Genomic DNA, 23,079 nt, shown 5'->3' with positions numbered 1-23,079 from the left:
GAACTGATGCTAAGTGAAGTGAGCAGAACCAGGAGAACAATTAATAATGATTATAATAATGTAAAGGAAAATGTGAAAGACCTGAATGAATGAATGAGCATTTCTTAAGCTCTTTACTATATGCAAATCATTGGGGATACAAATAGAAAAGCAAGACTGTTCCTGCTCTCAAGGAGCTCGTGGGCAATACATATAGGTTTCAGCTGCAAATCAGATGGAAAGACCCCCTAGTCTTTAGGGCACATCAGCAGCAAAGTGGATGGGAATGAGTTCTCTTTAATGTTACTTCTACAAATAAAACCATAATCATTTCTGATATTCAACTATTTGACAGTGTCAAAAATCATGTTTGAGAACTTTCTTTCTAGGTCTTCAGTAGCTGTGGGGGTAAGAAGGCTCTAACAGCTGTTTCCCTAGATGATAATGGCCACAAGGGGCTAGACTCAGGGTTCTGGGCTGTTTCCATCAGGGTGTGAAGGGAGGTGATGATTTGACCTGATTGGCATATACTGTTTCCTATCTCTCCCACAGACTTGTTGCTTCCTACCATGTGGGTTACAGTTGTTCAGCAATAATGATAGGACTGGTTTTCCCCTTCTCCAAAGGGGAAATCTGGAAATAGGACTGCTGATCTTGGGGGTGCTAGGCTCTTGAGCTTTTCCTGACCATCAGTAGCAGTTGGGCAGTGGTTGGTGTAGATTGTATTGAAGATAGTGCATTCTGTGCAGGGTTTTGTTTTTCTTACTGTTGGCTGGGGCAGGGCAGGGGGGGGAGAGAGCATGTTGGAAGCAGAGCAAATACTTTGGAAGGTTCAGCTATTCCTGGGACTTTTGGATTCAAGGTCCTCAGCCATCTCCATGAATGTGTAAGGGGAGATGGAAGCAGTGGCTTACTTGGCACATATCACTTCCTGTCTCTCTCCTATGGTACCTTGCTTGTTCTGCTTATATGGAGAACTTGGTTTGTGATGTCTGATATATACAATAATCGAACAGAATTTCAGAAAACTAATGAGGAAGCAAGTTTCTTGCCACTTGGGAGATGGGTGATGTACTAGAAGTACAAAAAGAAGCTAATTTTTAGACATGACCATTGTATGGATCGGTTTTGCTTAATTGTAATCATTTAACTGTACTCTACTCTATTCCCCATTGTACTTCATGCTACACACAGCTGCCAAAATCCTTTTCCTTCAATGTTGATATCAACATGTGACTCCCCTACTTAACCAAGTCTAGTGGTTTCCTATTGCCCCCATTTCCCACCAACTACACTGCTTTTGGACTGCATCATGTCTTCCTTCCTCAGGAAATTCATCATTGGGAGATCCATTATTCTTTTGTCCATCATCCATGCAGTGCAAACAGTAAGCTGAATCAATGGTCACACGAAAAATGTTCTAAATAACTGCTAATAAGAGAAATGTAAACTAAAACAACTCTAAGGTACTATATCGCACCTATCAAATTGACTGATATGGCAGAAAAATGAAAACGACAAATGTTGGCAGAGTTATGGGAAAACAGGGACACTAATGTGTCATTGGTGGAGTTGTGAACTGATCCAGCCATTCTGGACAGCAATTTAGATCTATGCCCAAAGAACTATAAAACTGTGCTTGCCCTTTAACCCAGCAACACCACTGCTAGGTCTGTATCTCAAAGAGATCAAAGAAAAGGGAAAAGGATCTATTTGTACAAACATATTTATAGTAATTCTTTTGTGATGGCAAAGAATTGGAAACTGAGGGAATGCCCATCACTTGGGAAATTGGTGAACAAGTGATGGAACTGGGATGGAATACTATTGTGCTATAAAAAAAATGATGAGGGAGATGGTTTCAGAAAAAACTGGGAAGATGTATGTGAGTTAATGCAGAATGAAGTGAGCAGAACCAGAAGATCATGGTACACAGTAGCAGCAATATGTAATAATGATCATCTATGAAAGATTTAGCTACTCTGATAAAGACAATGATCCAAGATATTTTCACAGGACACTATGATGAAAAATGCTCTCCACTTCCAGAGAGAAAACTGATAAAATCTAAATGCAGATTGAAGCATACTTTTTAACTTTATTTTTCTTGGGGTTTTTTTCTATGTTTTTTTTTCCTTTGCAACATGGCTAATATGAAAATGTTTTGCATGATTTCACATGTATAATTGAGGCAAACAACTTGCTTGCCTTCTCAAAGAGGGGGGAGGGGTAGGAAGGAGAAGGAGAATTTGGAACTCAAAAATTTTTTTAAATGAATGCTAAACAATGCAATGATCCAAGACAATCCCAAAGGACTAATGATGAAGCAAACTATGTGCCTCCAGAGAAAAAAATGCTATTGATTGAATACAAACTGAAACCTGCTATTTTCCGCTTTCTTTCTTTCTTTTTTTTCTTTTATTGGAGTCTTCTTGCACAAAATGACCAATATGGAAAGTTTTACATAATTGCACATATATAACCTTTATCTGATTACTTACTGTCTCAAGGGGAGGGAGGGAAGGATAGAATTTGGAACTTAAAACTTTAAATTAAAATGTTTAAAAAAAGAAATGTTAAAAAATTTTACATGCAATTGGGAAATATTTAATGAAATAAATAAAAATATATTAGGTAAAAAAAGTTTTTAAAAAGAGTGAGTTGAGCAGGAAATGAAATGGGAGCATGGCTGGGGAATTAAGATATTTATTCCCCACCCATTTTAGGGTGGGGAATGTTTGGTATTTGAAGGCTTTCATCTTTTATCCACTACAGTTTACACTTGAATACTTTGCACACATTGGTATGTATTTACTTTATGCTTTCTGTATTTTTATATAAACTTATCATTTCCTTCATTAGAATGTAAGCTCCTTATGAATAGGGATCATTTCACTCTCTTTGCTCTCTCTCAGTGCCTGGCACATAGTAGGTACTTTAATGGATTGGTTTGTTATAAGCAAGGACTTTCGTTTCATTTTTCTTTTTTGGTTGAGGGAGAATCATGGGCGGGGGGGGAGGGGCGGAGAGAGAGAGAGAGAAGAGACAGAGAGAGACAGAGAAACTAAAAATAAAATGCACAAAAGAGCAAAAAGAAGTTTAGAAGAAGACACAGTCAAGCATAGCAGTGTTGGAACCACCATGGAAAATTTAATGTAAACTTTATCTTTTTTTTAACATAAGCTTTAAAAAATGATCTGTGTGTAACAGTATCACGTAGAATCCTCTTTTTCTGTTCTGTATATAAGGAAACACCCATCTTAGTGGATGATGGTGGGGGCAGTAGTAGTGATGGTGGTGATTTTAAAAGAGAAAGGTAGGAAACAAGAGAAAAGGAGAGAACCAGAGCAGAGAGATGGTGATAAAGAGGAGACTTCACAAGGACAGTTGGCCATGGTTCCCTGGGCTCCTCCAGGGAAACACATGTTTCTAAGAAAGAAGGGATCCATGTGTCCCCAGTGAAGACAGTGGCTCATTGCACCAGTGAAACAGAATTCTTGGGCTAGGCCCAAAGCCATAGGCATGTGAGTTGGCCAGAGTGAATTGTCCAACACTATGTGCTTGGACCAAGCCACCTGGAGGGAAGGGGAAGAGTCTCTGGGCAATGCCCAATTCCTGCATCCAATGTCCTAAAGAGAAGTAGTTCATGGATAATGGTAAGCTCTTGGACCAATTAGAAGAGTTTGGGACCAAAAAGGACCCAGAACCAAAGAGCCACAAAGAGACAAAAGAGAAACTGGATCTTACCTTCCACTTGTTAAGTGATTGCATATTTGAGAGAAAGGGTACGAATCTTTGGCAAGCCCAAGCCTGAACAGGTCACATGTGACTATCTAGCAATATTTAGTATTTTCCCTATAAGTCTTGAGGACTATATACTTCCCTGGGGAAAGGCAAAACCCAGTAGAGAAGAAAAGAAGTGGTTTTGATGTATGGACTTACGGCATAAGTCCTTTCTGTTTTGTGTTTCTGTTGAATTAAATCAAGTCTGTCCTCTATTCAATGTTTTGTTAACCTGAGTGCTTTCATGGGAGTTGAAGACCCTTTTACTTTTTTGCAGAGACCTGGACGACACAAGCTAGCTTCTGATGTCCCCAAAGTCAGTCTATCAGTAAGCATTTACTAAGCGCCCACTTTGTGTCAGGCACTGTCCTCATTGAGAACCCAAACCAAACAATATTTTGGGAGAAGCTGATCTGTGGAGCTTCAGTTCTGGGCCAAATGACTCTACAGTATTTACTTGTTTCTTCTTCTTTGTCAAACAGGAAACCCACTTAAGAACCCTTAACACCCTATAACTTAACAAAATGTGATCTCCATGACTACAGGGATCATGATTCATTTAGCTTTGTTTCTCCCAGTGTCACGAATATGCTAGGCCCTTCACAAAATGTTGTTGATTGAATGCGTGAACAAAAAACAGTTTGTAATTTTGTATTCCCAGATACCTAAAGTCAGTATTTGTATATTCACCAGTGGCTCCAAAAGACTCATTGTCAAAAGGGAGCATGATCTGAGGCGGGAAAGGAGCATGGAGCTGAGCTGATCAGACTTCAACTTTCACTCCCCTTATAATAGGTGGCCCATAGAGAGAGAACACAGAAGACAAAATGCAGGCGCCATCACTTTCCTCTCATCCGGACTGGTGTGGAGAGACGGAGGCCAGCTGGCAGAGGCAACATGAGATCCCCACATGGTACCATGGATCCATTTCCAGACAGTGAGTTTACCTCCCCTTGTGTCAGCAGAGTGGGGCAAGCAAAGGATCCTCTCCATCTTGCCCAGAGTCAGAGAGGCAGGCAGCTGGGAATTCTGGGTAGCCATAACCAAGATGTTAGAGAGAAGACCTCATACCGTCTGTGCAGTGACAAAGCAATACATCTCCTAGCCCCAGCAATGAATGATACCAACATGTGTGAAGAAAGGTAGGAGGAACAGATGGTCACCTGTTGGCTATTTTACTCCCGGTTCCAGGTCTCTGCTGGTTTGAACTTCTCCCTTTCCATGCATGGAACAGAGGAAGAATTATTAATAATGATAATACTAAGTATTTCTATAACACTTTAAGGTTTACAAAGTGCTTACTTATATAAATGAATGTAGGACTTGGAGTCAGGAAGCCCTGAATTCAAATCCTGCCTCAGATACTTACTAATTTTGTGGCCTGAAGAAAGTCACTTAACTTCTCCGTGTCTCAGTTTCCCCATCTATAAAATAGGGATTCAAATGAGTTAAAATGTGCTTTCTTAGTGTCACAGTATTATTGTTATTATTATTTGATCCTCACAACAACCCTGTGAGGTAAGCACTATCATCCCCATTTTGCAGATGAGGAGACTGAGGCACAGAGAAGCTAATTGACTTGCCGAAGGTTCACAGGGCTAGTAAGCAACTGAAGCAGGATTTAAACTCGGTCTTTTTGGCTCCAAGCCTAATGTTCTCTCCATTGTGAAACTGAGCTATTTAAATCTCCATAAACTGAATCACTGAACTTTAGCCAGTGGGAGTCACCTGGGAGTTAAATCCTCTAGGGGAGTGTATGGGGTGTTCAGGGAGGACCAGCACCTGTGGTGTGAGGATTTGCCAAGTCCTTTTTAGGACCACTCATTTGCCTTTGGTGTCCACTTGCCACCCACCCATCACCTATGGCTCCAAGAGGTTGCAGAATGTGCAGTGGCCATACCCCAGGAAACCGTGCCAAAAGACCAGCTAAACCAGGTTGAGGATGCTCAAAGGGTCTCAACCTGGTGAGGTAGGGGGATGTATACCCCAAACACATGAAGACTTCCCCTGGTGGAATAGGTAGATGAGAACAATTTGTTCCAATGGCCATGAAGGCTGCTGAAGCAGGCAGAATGGAACGCTTAGAGCTTGGTCAGGCATAAAGACACCAAGGTCATCCACTGCATCTAAACCATTGCCAGTTGTCCTGACTTTTGTCTTGCCACTGGACTTTGATAATTCCAGAAGAGAGAGTGAGTCTGATGACTTTGTGCAACTCTGCTTCACCTCACTCCAATTCACTCAAAAGTCAAGACATCACCCTTGATGTCATTGGTCCCCTTTGAAAAGAAGGACAAACAAATCCTCTAGGGTTAGCTGAAGTAGGCATTATATATCACCATGGCACATGGTGCAATTGTCAGATAATTCTCTGTAAGCCTCTTTCAGCATCACTTCTCCCTTGTCATCTCTACTCAGACATTCTTTCCTGAGCAAACTTCCACAACTGGACCTTCCCTGTCACTCCCATCAATACTTAGGACCTTAGAAGTCTAGCCTAATAAATTAACACCATACTCAGTGTCCCACTCTCAGAGGCCACAGGTATTTTACCAATGGTATGGAATGCTATAACCAGAAGCACTAATAATGGAATTCCTGGTACTGTGATAGCCCAGTGATAAGAGATACTTTTAAACAGCAGACCTTTCAAAATGCCTCCCCTTTACATCATTTAGGCATCCTCCTGCACATCCACATGTACCAAGAGTAGTCCAACCCTGTCCTGTCATATTCCAAAATGCGTACTGAAAAGTTAGTCTTAAGAGGTCCCTCCTGAGTCTTAGGACCATCAAACCAGCAGCTGTTATAGGTAGAATGTTATATACATAGAGCCTCAAAACTGGAAGGGGGGGGTGGCAGCTAGGTGGCGCATTGAATAGAGCACCGGCCCTGAAGTCAGGAGGATCTGAGTTCAAATACAGCCTCAGACACAACACAAAAAACTAGCCCTGTGACCTTGCAGTCACTTAACCCCAATTGCCCCCCCCCCAAAAAAAGGCAAAGAAAAAAAGAAATATCAGTTCCTGGATTCCCGTCAGGTCATTACCCAGCCTAAAGCAATGGGGGCATGCTTAGCCTAAAGAAGAGGAAACAAATTAATCAACTGCCCCCAAATTAGACTGTTTCTGTGAGCATACACATAAGGGAAGTTGAAGATTGACAAATGTCTGATCAAAGAACTTCCTAACAATTAAAACTTCCCAGCAATTCAATAAAGTAGTGAATTCTCTGTTATCAGAGTTCTTCCAAAAGGACACTTGATCAGTTTTTTTGCGTGATGAGTAGGAGATTTCAGCATTGGCAGGGATTTGTGAGGGACAGCTTGCAGTGAAGTTTCCCCATTCTGAACATCCTATACACATTCTTATTTCTTCCTTATACTTTGTACCTAAGTTCGGTATCATTTCCCTATATATATATATATATGTCACTGTGTATTTCAAGGTAATGTAAGAGCTATTGGGTATTAATACAATTGACTGCATTAACTGTTGAGACCAAATTAGAGGTATTTTTAGTTTGGGGAAAGGAATGATAGTGTGAGAGGTAGCAAAGGGTTAAGTTTCTACAGAACAGCAAGAATTGTTGAAACAAGACTTACTAAGAAAAAGTACCAGGCCTTGGGAAGAGTTGAGGCAGTAGCCTTGGGAGGAAGTTGGGTTCCCAGTTCCCAGAGAACTCCTAGGTAATGCTAAAAATGAAATAATGTAGAATAAAAGGAGCTGGCAGCAGCAGGTGGATTTGATCAATCAGAAAGCAGACAGCAGCCTTGGGACACTCAGGCCCAGATAAGGGCTCATCTAGGTTGGACTGAAGGGGGTTCAGTATTCTGGGGTTGTTACTGCACTTGCTTAGAGGACCTCATGTATTATGTATGTTATTTAACAAAATTAGAGCCTCATTAGTAATAATTATGGTAATGAATTGAGATTGCTTTGTGCCGATTGGTTGGCATTAACGAGAAGATTGTGAGTTTGCCTTATCAACCAATGGTAAGGTGGGATAGTTGAGAGGGTGCGGAATTCCCATGTTAGGGCTTTATAATCATGCTTTTGCCTTCTGTACGAGGCTTCTCCCTTCTGGCCCTTTGTCGGATTGAGGATGCCTTTTCTCATGAGATCATAATAAATTCTTTTCTGCTTTCTGCCTTAAGAAGCTTCTGAGTCTAATTTGGGCAAGGGTCTTTACTGTCCCACACAGGTTGGACTAGATGGCCTCTGAAGACCCTTCACCTTTGTAATTTAGAGATTAGAGAGCCTTGAAGTGGGGGCAGGAAGGGAGGTTTGGAGAAAACAAAAGTTTACAAGATTTTTTTTAATGGGGGAGGGAAGGGAGGAGGGTGCTGTCCTTGGTGGAGAATTGTTTGGAAACTTTCCCAGGTTTGTTGGGTGGGAGGTGGTCTCTCTAAATAAGTAGACAAAGTTTGATTGAGTCCTGGCATCATTTCAGGCTTGTTTTTTATTGTTCTAGAGCCGCAGAAAATTTGCTCCAGAAGAAACTTCTGGGATGTTTCCTAGTACGTGAAAGTCTGAACCATGTGGGCTACACACTGTCCTACAGGTAAGTAGACAGAACAGGAAGGAACAGATCCCTCCCTTCCAGACCCAGTGTGGTATATAATAAGCCAATAGTATCTAGCTGGAATCTGAAGACCTAAATTCAAATGCCAGTTCTTTCATTTTTAATCTATATGATGGTGGCAAAGCCATTTAATACCCATGGGCCTCAATTTCCTTGTTTGTAAAATGGGGGGTTGGACTAAGTGACTTCTGAGACCCTTTCCAGCTTTATTATGATCTCTGATCCTGTGATATTTTCAGTCTTTTTCAATCGTGTACCACTCTTCACTACCCCATTTGGGTTTCCTTGACAAAGATACTGGAGTGGTTTGGCATTTCTGTCTCCAGCTTATTTTACAGATGAGGAATTGAGGCAAACAGGGGTAAGTGACTTGCTCAGGGTCACACAGCTAGGAACTATGAGGCCAGATTTGACCTCATGAAGATGAAGTCTTCCTGACTCCAGACCAGGTGCTATATCCAAGTGTGCCACTTAGCGGTCCTTACTAATTCATTCATATACTAATTCGTAATACAAGAAAGACTGAGTTTAACATATTCTATTGGGGGAGAGGGGGAGAAGGTGGGGCAGGAATAAATTCCTTCTAATTCCTCATATTTGCATATAAGAGAGCCAAGTCTGAATTAGTTGTCAATTTACAACTTTAAATAAGTTGTGTAAACTTCTGGACCTGTTTAAGTGAAGAAAGTCACATCAAAGTTCATGTAGTCCACTTTTTAAACAATGAAGAAATTATGCTTTTTTTGTATTCCCAGCACTTAGCACAGTGCCTAGCACATAGTGGGAGCTTAATAAGTGTGTACTAATTGATTAATTGAAATTAACATTCTTCCCTGAGGGTCCATGCCTGCAGAGATTACACTCATGTCCAAATACGTGGTTTCACAATTTAACAGACAGACATACTATCTTTCTCATAGGTTTCTGCCTGTCTTAGTGCTTGCAAAGGTCTTAAACATAAAGACAACAAAGCAAAGAAAAATCAAGTGTTCCTTCTCAGAGGGAAAGTCTACTCTCAACAGGGTCTCGGGATTTGTAATTGCTTAGAGGTCATCTTCTATATTAAGGATCAAATGAAATCATATTGCTAGAGTGCTTAGACCAGTGCCTGGAACATAGTAGGAATTTAATAAATGGTTGTTCTCCTCTTCATGTGAGAAACCAAACTGTACTGAATGAAAATTCTTTGGAGTCCCTGCCATGTAAAGGGCATGGGAAATTTCTCCAGGGAATTCTGTAACACACAAGGAATTCCAGTTAAAGATCTGGACAAAACTTTCAATGAATGAATAAGGATTTAAACAATTATTGCATGCCAAGCTCTGTGCTGTGCCAAAGATACAAATACAAATGCAAAAACAATCCCTTCCCTCCAGGAGCTTACATGCTTTGTTTATTTTGGTTTGGGATGGGGGGGGGGGACATTAAACTTCATTTTATTCTTTGTAACTATTTTCTTTTCCCCTCCCATTTAAAAACAAAAACAAAAGCCTTGTAACAAATATACAAAGTCAAGCAAAAGAAATTGTTGTGTTGGCTATGTCCAAAAAATATTCCCCCCATTCTGCACCCCCATGCTGTGCCCCCATTCTGCACCACCCCATGCTGCACTCCATTCTATACCCCCTATGCTTCACCCCCATTCTGTACCCCCTATGCTGCACCCCCATTCTGCATCCCCCAATGCTGTGCCCCCATTCTGCACTCCCCCATCTATCACATCCCTGTCAGGATGTAGGTAAGCTTACAGTCTAATAACAGCGTGACAACATCTATAGGAGATTGGTAGTGAGGGAGGGAGATCTTGGTTTATTAAGTTCCAGGGATAGCTAATGGAGCCATTTTCTGTTCCATTATTTCAGTTGTGTCCAACTCTGTGATCCCATCTGAGGTTTTCTTGGCAGAGATACTGAGTGGTTTGCCATTCCTTCTCCAGGGATCTGCTTTAGTGAATAGTAAGAACACATATTTTAAACCTTAATTATTTATATGCAAGTACTTGACAGTCTTGTTTTCCCTGGGGTTTATGCTGATAATTATTTCAGAAAAGTCTTTCTCCATGGGAATGATGCCCAGTCCCAGTTCTGTAGGAATTACTTAAAAATAAATAAATAAAGAGTTGGGTTCTGATTCAGAGAGCTATCACTGATTTTGATTACTTAATAAAACAGACTTTTTCATTAGGAAATCTGCCTTCCCAAACCTTTCTCCTTCTTTCCTCACTTTTCCCTGGATACTCTCCTTCCTGACTTTGTCTTTTCCCTCTTCCCCCACTAGGAGTGATGCCTTGCCTGTGGTTAAGAACTGAGGCCTGATGACTTTGTTACATTCTCTCAGAGAAAGAGGACCAGTCCTCTCCCATCTGTCAGATTTGGATTTAGGAGAGACTAGTTTCCATTCTTATCCCCAGCCCTGAGCTCTGATATAGCTCTGCTCACCCCAATCACCCTCCACACATAGAAACTTTACCTGAATCGTGGTCTCTTCTCCTCAGAGCCCAGGACTGCTGCCGCCACTTCATGATCACTCTTTTGGCTAATGGCTGCTTGATGATCCCTGGAGAAGAGAGAGTCCACTCAACATTAGTGGATCTGGTGAACTACCACCAGGAAAATCCCCTAAAGCCCTACAAGGAGCTGCTAACTCAGCCATGTAGCCAGGTAAGGAGGGGAGGGCTCTGGGTAGAGGGTCTTTGCAGGGACTCTCTGCCACCTGACTGGCAGACAAAACTGGCCAAGGCTCTCCCTTCCCAGAAGCCAGAAGCATGAGCAATAACTTGCAGGCAGAATGAGATTGATAGTAGAATTACTCCATTTCCTGGCAAAATATCTGAAGATACCACCAGAAAGTATTCCTTACAGATCTGACCATGTATTCCAATTCTGCTGGTTACCACCAAACATATGTAGGAGAAGCAGCCATACACAGGGATTAATCTAGCTGACTAATGACTAGCATAATAATAGCTCACATTTACATAGTGCATTAATGTTTACAAAGCACTCAACATACGGTATGTCATTTTATACCCACAACAATCCTTGGAGGTAGGGGCTAGTACTGTTCTTATTGTACAGATGAGAAAAATAAGGCTGAGAAAGGTTGAATGACTTGCCCAGGGTCACACAGCAAGTAAATGGCTGCGAGCTTGGGTGACTGAAGGGATGGCAGGATTTGATCTCAGACCTTCCTGATTCCAAGTCCAATACACCATCCTCTGCCCCACTTAACTACCTCTATAATTCTAGAGTTCAGTAATTCTAGGGTTTTGTGATCGTAGGGTGGAATAATTCTTCTTGTTGTGGCAATTAAAAAGGCTTGAGAGACATAATTTCTGGGTAATTTAATCATTTTATTAATAATGCCAACATTTTAGTAAAAGGATGGTCATTTGGTCATCTCTCTCTTAGACCAAAGATCATCATGGTGTCAGGTTGATGGTTTATATGTCCTTTTGAAAGAGGAGTGTTCAAAAGGATAGCAATTAACTCTGATTAGCTAACAAATAATGAGAGAATGAATATTACAATGAGAGACTGGACCTGAACTTTGATTATGTCATCCCACTTCTAACTCCCGGCCCTTGGGCAATGTATTCAAAGAATTTATGCCTTCTCAAAGTTCAGCAGAGCACAATGGCTGCCCCCATCTGAGTGAGGTCTGAAGAAGAGAGCCCAATCTCATGATCAGCAATGTCCTTCAAGAGAATGAACTTTTAAAATCAGGACTTTAGAAAAAGGGTGAAACTCCCCAAATCATTGGTTAGTATATAATCATTTCTCTCGTTGTTATTAAAATGGTTTGCCATTTCCTTTTACTGCTCATTTTACAGGTGAGGGAGCTGAGGCAAACAGTTACCTGATTTGCCCAGTGTCATGGCTAGTAAGTGTCTGAGGTCAGATTTGAACTCATGAAGATGAGTCTTGCTGATTCCTAGCCCAGTGCTGTATCCACTTGAACATCTCAAATTGGATATCTTGTAAGCATCTCAAACTTCATGTGTCCAAAACAGAACTCATCGTTTTCCTTCCCAAGCCTCCATTCTTCTGAAGTTTTCTTTTACTATTGAGAGTACCACCTTCCCTTCAATGACCCAGGCTCATAACCTCACTGCCATTCTCAATTCCTCACTTTACTCACCCCATTCTTCCAATCTATTGCCAAATCTCATTGCTTCTACCTTCACCACATCTCTTGTATACATCTCCTTTCCACTCATTCTGGTTCATGCCCTCTTCATCTCACCCCTGGACAACTACAATAGCTTTGTGGTTGGTCTCTCTGCCTCAAGTCTTTCCCCACTCCGATCCATCCTCCTATCACGTGCCAAAATGATTTTCCCAGAGTGTAGGTCTGACCATATGCCATCTCCAAGTCAGTAAACACTAGTGATTCCCTATTACCTCCAGAATCAAGTATAAAGTCCTCAATGTGGCATTCAACGACCTTCATAATCTGGCCCTTCCTACCTTTCCAGTCTTCTTACACTCTTCTCCCTTCCATACATTCCACAATTTAGCTGCACTAGCCTTCTTGCTATTCCTTGAACTCAATACTGCACCTCCCATCTCTATCCTTTTGCATAAAGGCATGCTATCTCTGTGCCTGAAATACCCTCCCTCCTCACTTCTACGTCCTAGATTCCCTGACTTTCTTCGAGACTTAGCTCAAAGTTCACCTTCTACAGGATGCCTTCCTTTATTCTCTAAGCTGCCTGTCCCTTCCCCTCTGACGTTATTCTCCATCTATACTATACAACTTGTATGTAACTAGTTATTTATATATTTTCCTCCTCCATTAGAAAGTGAGTTCCTTGAGATCAGGGACTATCTTTTTCCTTTTTTGTACCCTCAGTGCTTAGCACATTTCCTGGCACATAGGAAGTTCTCAGTAAAGGATAATTGACTGACTGACTGACTTGTGAAGTTTATTCCTTGAACCAAGTATAAAGCTTTATATTTATCCCTATTAAATTACACCTCAATGAGATTCAGCCTAATTTTGTAGCCTGCCAAGAGCCCTTTAAATGCTAATTCTACCATACAAAGCCATAGCTTTCCTTCCCAGCTTTGAGTCAGCTTCAAATTTGATAAATTTTTATTTCTTCCAAATTATTGAGTAAACTGGTCAACAGCAAAGAACCAAGTGCAGATCCCTGAGCCACTCAACTGGAGTCCTTCCAAGTTGGTATGAAATCATTAATTTCTTTGTTAGTCTCTTTGAATCTAGCCCAGGGTTGGGGAACCTGTGACCTTCTGCAGAACAAATCCTTTTATTAAGGGGGTTTGTTCTGTGGAGTTTGTATTCGGTCACAGGGCTGCACTTGAGGTCCTAGAGGTCCGCATGTGGCTTCAAGGCTGCAGGTTCCCCAACCCTTGAACCGGCTCTGAATCCCTCTAACTTTACCATAGTCTAGCTCCCTTCTCTCCACCTTGTTCCCAAGGATAACATGAGATACTTCATCAAACAATTTGATAAAATACAGGTAAAAACTACATCTAGACCAAAAGTTCTCTATTGCATTCTCTTGAAGAATGAGTTTAGTGGCTCTATCCAAGAAGGACATAAGGTTAGGTAGCATTGACCTATCGTTTATTTTTTAAGATGCCCTTTTGGTTTAATTTTCTTCAATTAAAAAAAACTCTATTTTCCTTCCTGGGGCAGCTAGGTGCCACAGTGGATAGAATGCTGGGCTAGAGTCAGGAGGACTCATCCTCCCAAGTTCAAATCTGTCCTCAGACACTTACTTGCTATGTGACCCTGGGCAAGTCACTTAACCCTGTTTACCTCAGGCTCCTCCTCTGTAAAAATGAGTTAGAGAAGGAAATGGCAAATCACTCCAGTAAATTTGCCAAGAAAATTCCAAATGGGGTCATGAAGAGTCAGACACAACTGAAAATGACTGAACAAATTTTTTTCTCTCCCTTCCCCCCAACCCATTGAGAAAAAATAACGACAACAATAAACGACCTTGTAACAAATATGCACAAAGAAAATATATTCCTGCACTGGTTGTGTGCAAAAAAGAAAAAAGTCTAATTCTTCCCCATGAATCCATCATCTCTATCAAGATGTGGATTGCTCTCCTGGTTCTGTTCACTTCCCTCGGCATCAGTTCATATTAGAATTCCCACATTTCTCTGAGGTTGTACCTTTGCACCAGTTTTAATGGCCCAATAATATTCCTTTACATTCATATAGCAGAATTTGTTTAGCCAATCAATGAGCATCTCCTCCCTTGGTGTCATCATGACCTGCTCTTGATGAAGCCATACTTTTTCTAAATTTAAGATCACTGCTTTATTTTTTAGATATTCATTAGCCATCTGTTTAATAACATCCTAGAATTTTACTAGGATTTGAAGGCAAGCTCACTGGCATGTAGTTTGCAAAGTCCAGTCTCTTCCCATTGAATAGATGTTTTGGAAGTTATTTTTCTCTCTTGTAGTTCTCTCAATGCAGTCAAGTTTTTCCCTAGACAATTCCACCCCTTCTAGCAGCTCATTATATCTAATCTGCTGTTTCCCTCTCTCTCAAGTCCAGTAATGTGGCTCCCTGTCATTGAGCATCCCAGAGCTTACTGGGGATAGTTTGATAGCACTAACCTCTTCTGACCTCGTTGTTCCTTTGATTATTAATCTCTGGACAATCCATGTGCATGCAGGACTAACTGGGAGGGTTTCTTTTCTTCATGATGAAATCTGTCATCACTCTGGACTCTGTCCTGTTGAACACTTCTCTACTCTTTGCAAAAACTCCAAAATTGTGATATCAAGGTTCTATGATTTGGGACAATATATGAGATCAAATGCAGGTCACTTAAGCCTTTCCATTGATCTCTATTGTTTCTCTCCATCAGTCACCAGCCACTGCCTGAATATTTCCAATGTGTGTCCTTCAGTTCAGGGCTCCAAGAGTTTCTCTCCAGACAGGTGTGGTAGCTCTCCTGAAGAACATCCTAACTTACTGTTCTGAAGTCCTTGCACTGACTCATATGCAACCTTCTCTCAGTTTCCAGATGTCAACTTCCCTGCAGACCCTGATTCATGGCAACTTCAGAAAATCCCTCCCATCAAAGGAGAGCCTTGAGTTCTTCTTCTACCTCTTCTTTCTTGAGGGGTGAAGGGAGTATTCTCTCCTTGGATACTGGAATATACCACTGTTTCAATTTACTTATTTTCAATTCGCTTATTCATTTGCCTCCTTGTACAGGCAAATCATGCACGAGTCTGTCGAGGAATGGCAGCCCACTCACTATCCTCAGCCCCAATTCTAGGAGGCATACTAATATGAAAAGCCTCTTAGAAGGATTCAATGCCAAGCTTCAAATCAACATTTTAAAGATTTAATAGCCATTCTCCTTATTTTAGCTAAAATCATAGTCATATCTTACACAGAAGTCCTTAAACCTATAACCTTGCCTTCTAATTGGTCCCCCAGACTCATGTCTCTCCCTATTCCAACCCATCCTTCAGGCTATGAGGGATTTAAATGCTACAATACCTTATATTATGGGGCAGCTAGGTGGTACAGTGGATAGGACATTGGGCCTGGAGTCAGGAAGACCTGAATTCAAATCTGGCCTAAGACATTTACTATCTGTATGACCCTAGGCAAGTCACTTAACCCTATTTACCTCAGTTTCCTCACCTGTTTAAAAAAGAGCTGGAAAAGGAAATGGCAAACCTCTTCAGAATCTTTGCTAAGAAAACCCCAAACAGGGTCACAGAGTCAGACACCACTGAAAACGAATGAACAACAAATACATATCTTTTCTCATTTAATCCTCATAACAACCCTGGAAGCTGTTACTTTACTTCATGGTTTCAGTTGAGAAAATTGAGGCAAAGAGAAATTAAAGGACATACCCAGATCACACAGCTACTAAGTGTCTGAGGCAGGATACAAACTCAGGTCTTCCGTCAGGAAGTATAATATTTGATCCACTATACCACTTGGCTGCCTGCAAAACATATGTGGACAGACTGAGATGATGGTCTAAAGCCAGTAAGATAAAACCTTCAGAGAAAGGCCTTCAGAGTCATTTCCAAGCCACATGAAAAAAATCCATCTCATCATTCCACAGTCATAACTGGTGCACTTGACCCCAAATACTACAACCTCTCTAATCTGTGACCCCCTCGCTTCTCAATGATTTTGACCTCATTCTATAAAAACTAAATCCACTCTCAAAAGCTCAGATAGTCCCCACCACTGAGGACTTTCGGAATAACATGTTGCAGACTCTGAAGGTCACACCACCAAGGAGTCCAAAATTAGTTTAAACCACATCCTGATATTGCAGTACTTAGAAGTCAAGTTAAGAAGTCACAAGCATTTATTAAATGCCCACTCCATACCAGGAATTGTGCCAACCTCTAGATTTATAATAACAAGTAGCAACAACTAATGTATATGATCTATATGACGTCTTAGGATATGTTAATTTAAGTGATACACACACATAGCTATGTCTATCTTATCTATCTATCTATCTCATGCTTGTCACCATTGAAATTAAATCTGAGAAAATCCATTTATTAGCAAGGCTAGCAACTGCCAATCAATGGGGTCGAAGACCTCCTCAGTAGGTTCAAGGACAGCATTTGGCAGTTTACAGAACATTCTTATAGTCAATAATGAGGAACTGACCGATTTCCATAGTCTTGAGTAACATGGGCATTCTCTCTTCTGATTGTTCAGAACTTTACAAATCCTGTGGTTATTCCATGGATATATATCCTGGAACATTCTGTGGTTATTATAAGAACATACCACAAAATGTATGGAACATTTTGTGCTTAGCACCCATTAGCTCAATTTCTCAGAACGGTCTCAACATCTTAATTCCCCATAATCATATGATTTATATCAAAGCAAAATGGAGGACAATCACAAAATGGAAAGGACCAAACAAAATTCGGATTTCACATTATATAGACATTTTATCATTTGGTTGTTTCAAACTCTTCATGATTCCATTTGGGGTTTTCTTGGCAAAGATCCTAGAATGGTTTTCCATTTCTTTCTCTATCTCATTTTACATATAAGGAAACTGAGGTAAACAAGGTTAAGTGACTTGCCCAGGGTCACACAGCTAGTAAGTGTCTGAGGTCACATTTGAACTCAGGAAGAGGAGTCTTTCTAACTCAAGGCCAGCTCTCTATGCTCTATGGCGCCACCTAGCTGTGCTTATATTAACAGACTTAGACACAGACACAGACATAGACATAGACACAAGAGCCTCACAACAAGCCTTTGATGTGAGTGCTACAGTTATTATTTATTACCATTTCCCAGATGAGGAGACTGAGGCTTGTGGAGTTTGTAAATCATGAATTTGTAAACTCTTTTTGTGTCATGGACCCCTGCAACTGTCTAGTGAAACCTATCAAACTTTTCTCAGAATAGTGTTTTTAAGTGCAGGAAATAAATTATATTGAAATAGAGTTAGCAACAAAAAATTTTTTTAAACAAATTCATGGTTTCCAGGTGAAGAACCCATTCTAAGTGACTTGTCCAAGATCACATAGGTAGTAAAGGACAGATGCAGGGGTGCGGGGAGGGGAAGAAGGGTTGAGGAACTAGTCTGAGTTCATTTCATCTGGACCCTTCACAATCTTTTGGTTTAGACCAGGCTCCCCTCTGCCTTGCCCATTCTATATAAGAATACTAGTCTATATTCTTTTTTTTTTACATTTTTGGAGAGGAGAAGACAGGACAATTGGAGTTAAGTGACTTCCCCAAGGTCACATGTCTAGTAAGTGTTAAGTGTCTGAGGTCACATTTGAACTCAGGTCCTCTTGCTTCCAGGGCCAGTTCTCTATTCATTTGCCACCTAGCTGACCCTCTAGTCTATACTCTTGCTCTTGACCACATTAAAACTCACTTCCCACTTTTCATGTCCCTCCTTCCACCTCATTACTTTGACTTAAATCGTCAAGTCTTTGAGGTGCCTTTATTAAAATGTATTATTTGGTCATTAGAGTCCTTTAAAATATATCAGAGACAGCTGGATGGTGCAAAGGATAGTGTGCTGGTCCTGAAGTCAGAAGGACCTGAGTTCAAATCCAGCCTCAGGCACCTACTAGCTGTGTGACCCTGGGCAAGTCACTTAATTTTGATTGCCTCCAAAAAAAACTGTCTTGGGGAATTCTTTTGTCAGACTGAACTATAAAATTTTGAGACCTAGAAAGGAACTCAGAACATAGACCATAGAATGTCAGAGTTGGAAGGAAACTTAGAACCTAAAACTTAAAATGTCAGAGCTTTGAGGAGGTGTTAAAGAAAATTTACTCTGACCTCCTGTTTTTATAGTTGAGAAAACAGGTGCAGAGGAGAGGAAATGACTTACTCAAAATCCCAAAGCTAGTTAATGGGAAAACTGGATCTAAAGCTTAGGTTTCCTGATTCCTAGATCTGTGGGGTTATTTTGTTTTGTTTTGTTTTGGGTTGGTTGTTTTTTTATCCAGTTTATATAGTATTGGGGTTCATTGTTCTTTAAATGTTTGGTAGCATTTACTTGTAAAGCCATCTGGCCCTAGAGATTTTTTCTTGGGGATTTTATGGCTCATTCAATTTATTTTTCTATGACAAGGTTATTTAAATATTCTATCTCCTCTTCTGCTAATATGAATAGTTTATATTTTTATAAGTATTAATTCATTTCACTTGACTTGTCAGTTTTACTGGCATATAGCTGGGCAAAACAAGACTTAATTGCTTTAATTTCGTCTTCATTGGTGATGCAGTCAACATTTTCATTTTGATGCAGGTCATTTGGTTTTCTTGTTTCTTTTTTTCATAATAAAACTAGCCACTAGTTTATTTATTTTATTGGTTTTATACATTTTCCCCAGTGTATTGCTTTGGCTGCATCTCAGAAATTTGGGAATATAGTCTCATGGTTGTCATTCTCTTTAGTGAAAGTATTGATTGTTTCTATTTCTTCTTTGACTCACTCATTCTTTAGCCTTAGATTATTTAGAAAGGAAGACGGTACCTTGACAGTACAGCTAGGTCTCCGTTAAGGTACAAATTCACACTATTCTGTGTTTTGTGTACTTTTGCTGTTTCACAGCTCAGTCTGGGGGTCTGGGAGAGGTCTGTTCATTGCAAATTCCTGCCCCAATTTGCATCTGTTGGCTTGTATGTGTGTGGCTGATTTTTCATAGACTCGGGCACAGTTAGCCCTGTAGCTCAAGGGGAGGGGGCAAGGGGTTCTATAGGTACAAAGCAACTAAACTGCTGGCTTCCCCCATGGCTTTGGTCTCTTTCCCTGATTTATTACTTGCAGGCTTGTGTGTGAGGCTAAAGGTCAGAAATGAGTCCCCACCCTGTTCTTGGGCTCAGAGCCACACACAGTTCTGAAATTTGTTCCTTGCTCCTTACCTCTGGTAGGGCCTCTGCTCCCTCAAAACAATGACTACTCCTCCCCACCCTGAACTGTGACCTGGCACTGGGTGAGGAGTGACAGATCTGCCAGATGGCACCTGTTCCTGTTCTTAGTGCTAGTACAGGGTCCCCTGTGATCATGCTTGGGCTTTGGACTGCTCCTTGCTGCTGCTGCTGCCTCCACAGGCCACTGCTGCTTCCAGCTTGTGGCACCACTGTTGCTGCGGCACTGTGCTCTTGGCCAAACCTGACCCCAGTGTCTGTAGACCTCTCCATCTTTCTTCCTAAGCTGCTCTAGTCTGGCAAAATGACTCACTGTAACTTTTTCTTGGCTTTCTTGATCAGAATTCAGTATGGAGCTCTTTATCAGTCTTAGGGGACAGATACAATCTTGAAGGGCTGGGGAAAGGTGGAATCTTGGCTAACATAAGGAGAGGATGTGAGGGAGCTAAGGCAAAACTACTAGATCTCACTGTACCATCTTGACTCCGCCTCCCATTGGTAACTTTAGAAAGAGTCGTTTCAGCTGAATGATTAGGTCCCAAGTTAAATTGCAGGGTTAAAAAGAGAGTGAGAGAAAAGGAAGTGGAAACATCCATTGTAGATCGTCTTCTCAAGTTGAGTTCTATGGTCACACAGCTAGGATAAGGCAGAGGTGGGATTTGAACCCATGCTTCTTCAGACTCCAAGCCATTATTCTCTCCATTATACCATCCTGCCACTTTCCTTTACTCCAGATGAATGAAAGAACCAGTGAGGAGGCAGAAGAAGACAGACAGACCTCAAAGGAGGCAACTCTTGTTTTATTTTAAGGGAAGGTCCAGGGAGGTCATCTCAGTAGGGTGCCCTAATGAAGACTGCTGGGCCACACCAAGATCCTGTGTCAAGGGAGGATGCTTAAAGGGGGAGGAAGGGGTGGAATATTCCAATATTTCCAAGGTCTAGCCCAGAGTGATGTCACTGCTCACACTGAGTTCTGTTTACAGGTATCCCTAAGACCTCAAAGAATGACAAAGACCAAATCTGGCCGACCAAACTCCTCATCCCAGCCGTGGGTAAAACCTTTAGAGCAATCACCAGCCCCAGGACATTCCCAGGAGTCAGGGAAGGCTTTGCTGAATGATGCGCCACAAAAGATATGGAAGAATCTTAAGAATCTACCTCAGACTGGGAAGAAGATAACAGAGCAAATAAAAGGCCATCTCTCTGATGTGAAACTCTTCCCTTCCTCAGCAGTACCTGGGAACCATGTAGAGAGCCAAATCAGGGGGGGCCCAAGCCTTGTGGGAGATGAATCTGCCATCCAGGGGGAAGATAGTCATCCAGAGAAGGAATCACAGAACCCTCCCAGCAATATATATACCGATCCTTTTGAACAAGCTCCACTTGCAAAACACGCCTCTCACCCCAAGAGTCAAGATCTCTGCCTGCCTTCTAGGAAAATGGTTGAGACATCAACCACCCCTATTTCAACTTCTGAGGAAGCCATCTTCCCTGGCCCTAGAAGGGGGGTGATCTTAGGAACTACATGCCAGGACAGTCCCAGACCAGAAGGTGCTAAGCTGGGCTCATTCCCTGAAGAGTACTATCCACCACCACCCTTTGCTCCAGGGTACTAAGAGCCTTGGAGGAAACAGAGGGTCACTCACAAGGGTAAGTGATCCATACTCCAGATGTGGTCTAGGGTGACAGATAGCTCCTACATCTAGAGTATGGTGTTCAATTCTGGGCACCCTATCCCAGGACAGACATTAACAAGCTCAACAGCATCTAGAAGGGAATAACTAGCTGGTAAGGAAACCAGAAATCCCTCAATACAAGAATCAGTTGAAGGACCTAAGGAATTTTAGCCTGGAAAAGAGACTTAGTGGGGATATCAAATTTCTGTCTTCAAATATCTGTAAGATCATCATGGCAAAGAGGCAATAATCATTTTGCTTGGCCCCTGAAAGCAGAACTTTGACCAGTAAGAGAAAGGAATAGAAAGGCAGATCTGGGATCCTTGTAAAAAAAGACCTGAGTTCAAGTCCAGAATTATTCAAGCCACATACTAGCTATGTGACCTAGCAAATCATAACCTCTCAATGTTCTATGCATTAAAACTGTCAGTGGCAGAAAAGGTGCAAACCTGTATGAGTAGCAGAAGTTCCCTCACCTGGGAGTATCCATCTCTACTCCCATGAAAGAAGATGCTTCTAACATTAGAGTTATCCAGCCATGGAATAGGCTGCTCTGGGTGGGTAATGACTTGCCCATTGCTGACTGTCTTCAAATAGAGGCTGGATAACCACATTGCTGGGGATGTTGGATTTACTTATCTATCTACATGTTATATGCCCCCCTACTGGAATGTAAATTCCTGGAGGGCAGGAGCTATTTCCTTTCTAGGTGCTGTAGTAGACTGAGCTCTGGACCTGAAGTCAGGAAGAGCTAAGTTCACTTACTAGTTGTGTGACTCTGAGCAAGTAGAATAGGGCTGCCTCAGTTTACTCTATTGTAAATTGAGGATGATAATAGTACCTACCTCACAGGGTTGTTGTGAGTAACAAAGGAGATGATGTTTGTAAAGTTTGCAAAGTGCTGACTAAGCACAGTGCCTTATACATAATTGATTCTTAATATTTCCTTCCTTCCTTTCTATCTTTGTATCCCCAGCACAGTGTCTTATATATTACAAGAATTTAATAAATATTTTTAAAGTTGAATTGTAAAGTGAATTAATGCATGGGGTGGGAGTTTAAATCACATAATCTCCAAAGTCCTTTCCAGCTATTAGAGCCTGTGATTTCATAGTCTTGGGGGTAGGAGAAGTATGGAAAAGTAGAACCTTGAGTGTACTGATTCTCTGCCGGTTCCCAGCTAAAGCTACGTAAGGACTAGAAAGAATTCAAATAAAGAATACAAAAATTCAGCTTACATTCTATATTTCCACTCACTCAGGTATGATGATATTTTTGTTTGGGGGGCATTTGTTTTTCCCCTATAGCTACAAACCAATCTCTTTACTCTGCTTAACCAGAATTCATTCATCATACCCCTCAATTAACTGGAACTACTTTAGCACTCTTCTGTTAGAAGAAGGGAACATGTGACAGGCCTGGGATGTCAGCAGAGGCAGGTGATCAATGTTGCCTACCCCACTGAAGCAGAGGAGACAGGGGTCATGCCTGTACTTCTCAACAGACAGGGCTGTAATTCTCAAGAAAGAATGACAAAATGGTGCTAATGTATCATGGGTTGGGCTTGTGCCAAATGAGCACAGGGAAAGGTCGGAGAAGCTGGCACACATCCCATCAAGCAAAATGATCCTTTCCCATCTCAGTAAATAATTGGTGAAGT

At 41.3% G+C, this 23,079-nt stretch overlaps 1 protein-coding gene across 1 annotated transcript in view; it reads left to right on the top strand.

The window, feature by feature from the left end:
- HSH2D (hematopoietic SH2 domain containing) overlaps positions 1-22,445 on the top strand; it is a 30,312-nt gene extending 7,867 nt beyond the window's left edge. The window contains exons 2-5 of the mRNA XM_069102124.1: positions 4,558-4,699; positions 8,236-8,325; positions 10,841-11,006; positions 20,727-22,445. Coding sequence (XP_068958225.1) covers positions 4,590-4,699; positions 8,236-8,325; positions 10,841-11,006; positions 20,727-21,359 — 999 coding nt within the window. The 5' untranslated portion in view covers positions 4,558-4,589 and the 3' untranslated portion in view covers positions 21,360-22,445. The remainder of the gene's footprint in view (positions 1-4,557; positions 4,700-8,235; positions 8,326-10,840; positions 11,007-20,726) is intronic.
- The last annotated feature ends 634 nt before the right edge of the window (positions 22,446-23,079 follow it).

This window comes from Petaurus breviceps, unplaced genomic scaffold (assembly GCF_028583685.1).
Source record: "Petaurus breviceps papuanus isolate PSGF00001 unplaced genomic scaffold, PetGlider_PUasm1.0 523, whole genome shotgun sequence".
Taxonomy (NCBI): domain Eukaryota; kingdom Metazoa; phylum Chordata; class Mammalia; order Diprotodontia; family Petauridae; genus Petaurus; species Petaurus breviceps.
Note: the sequence above shows the minus strand (reverse complement) of the source record. Positions and strands in the feature narration are given on the sequence as shown.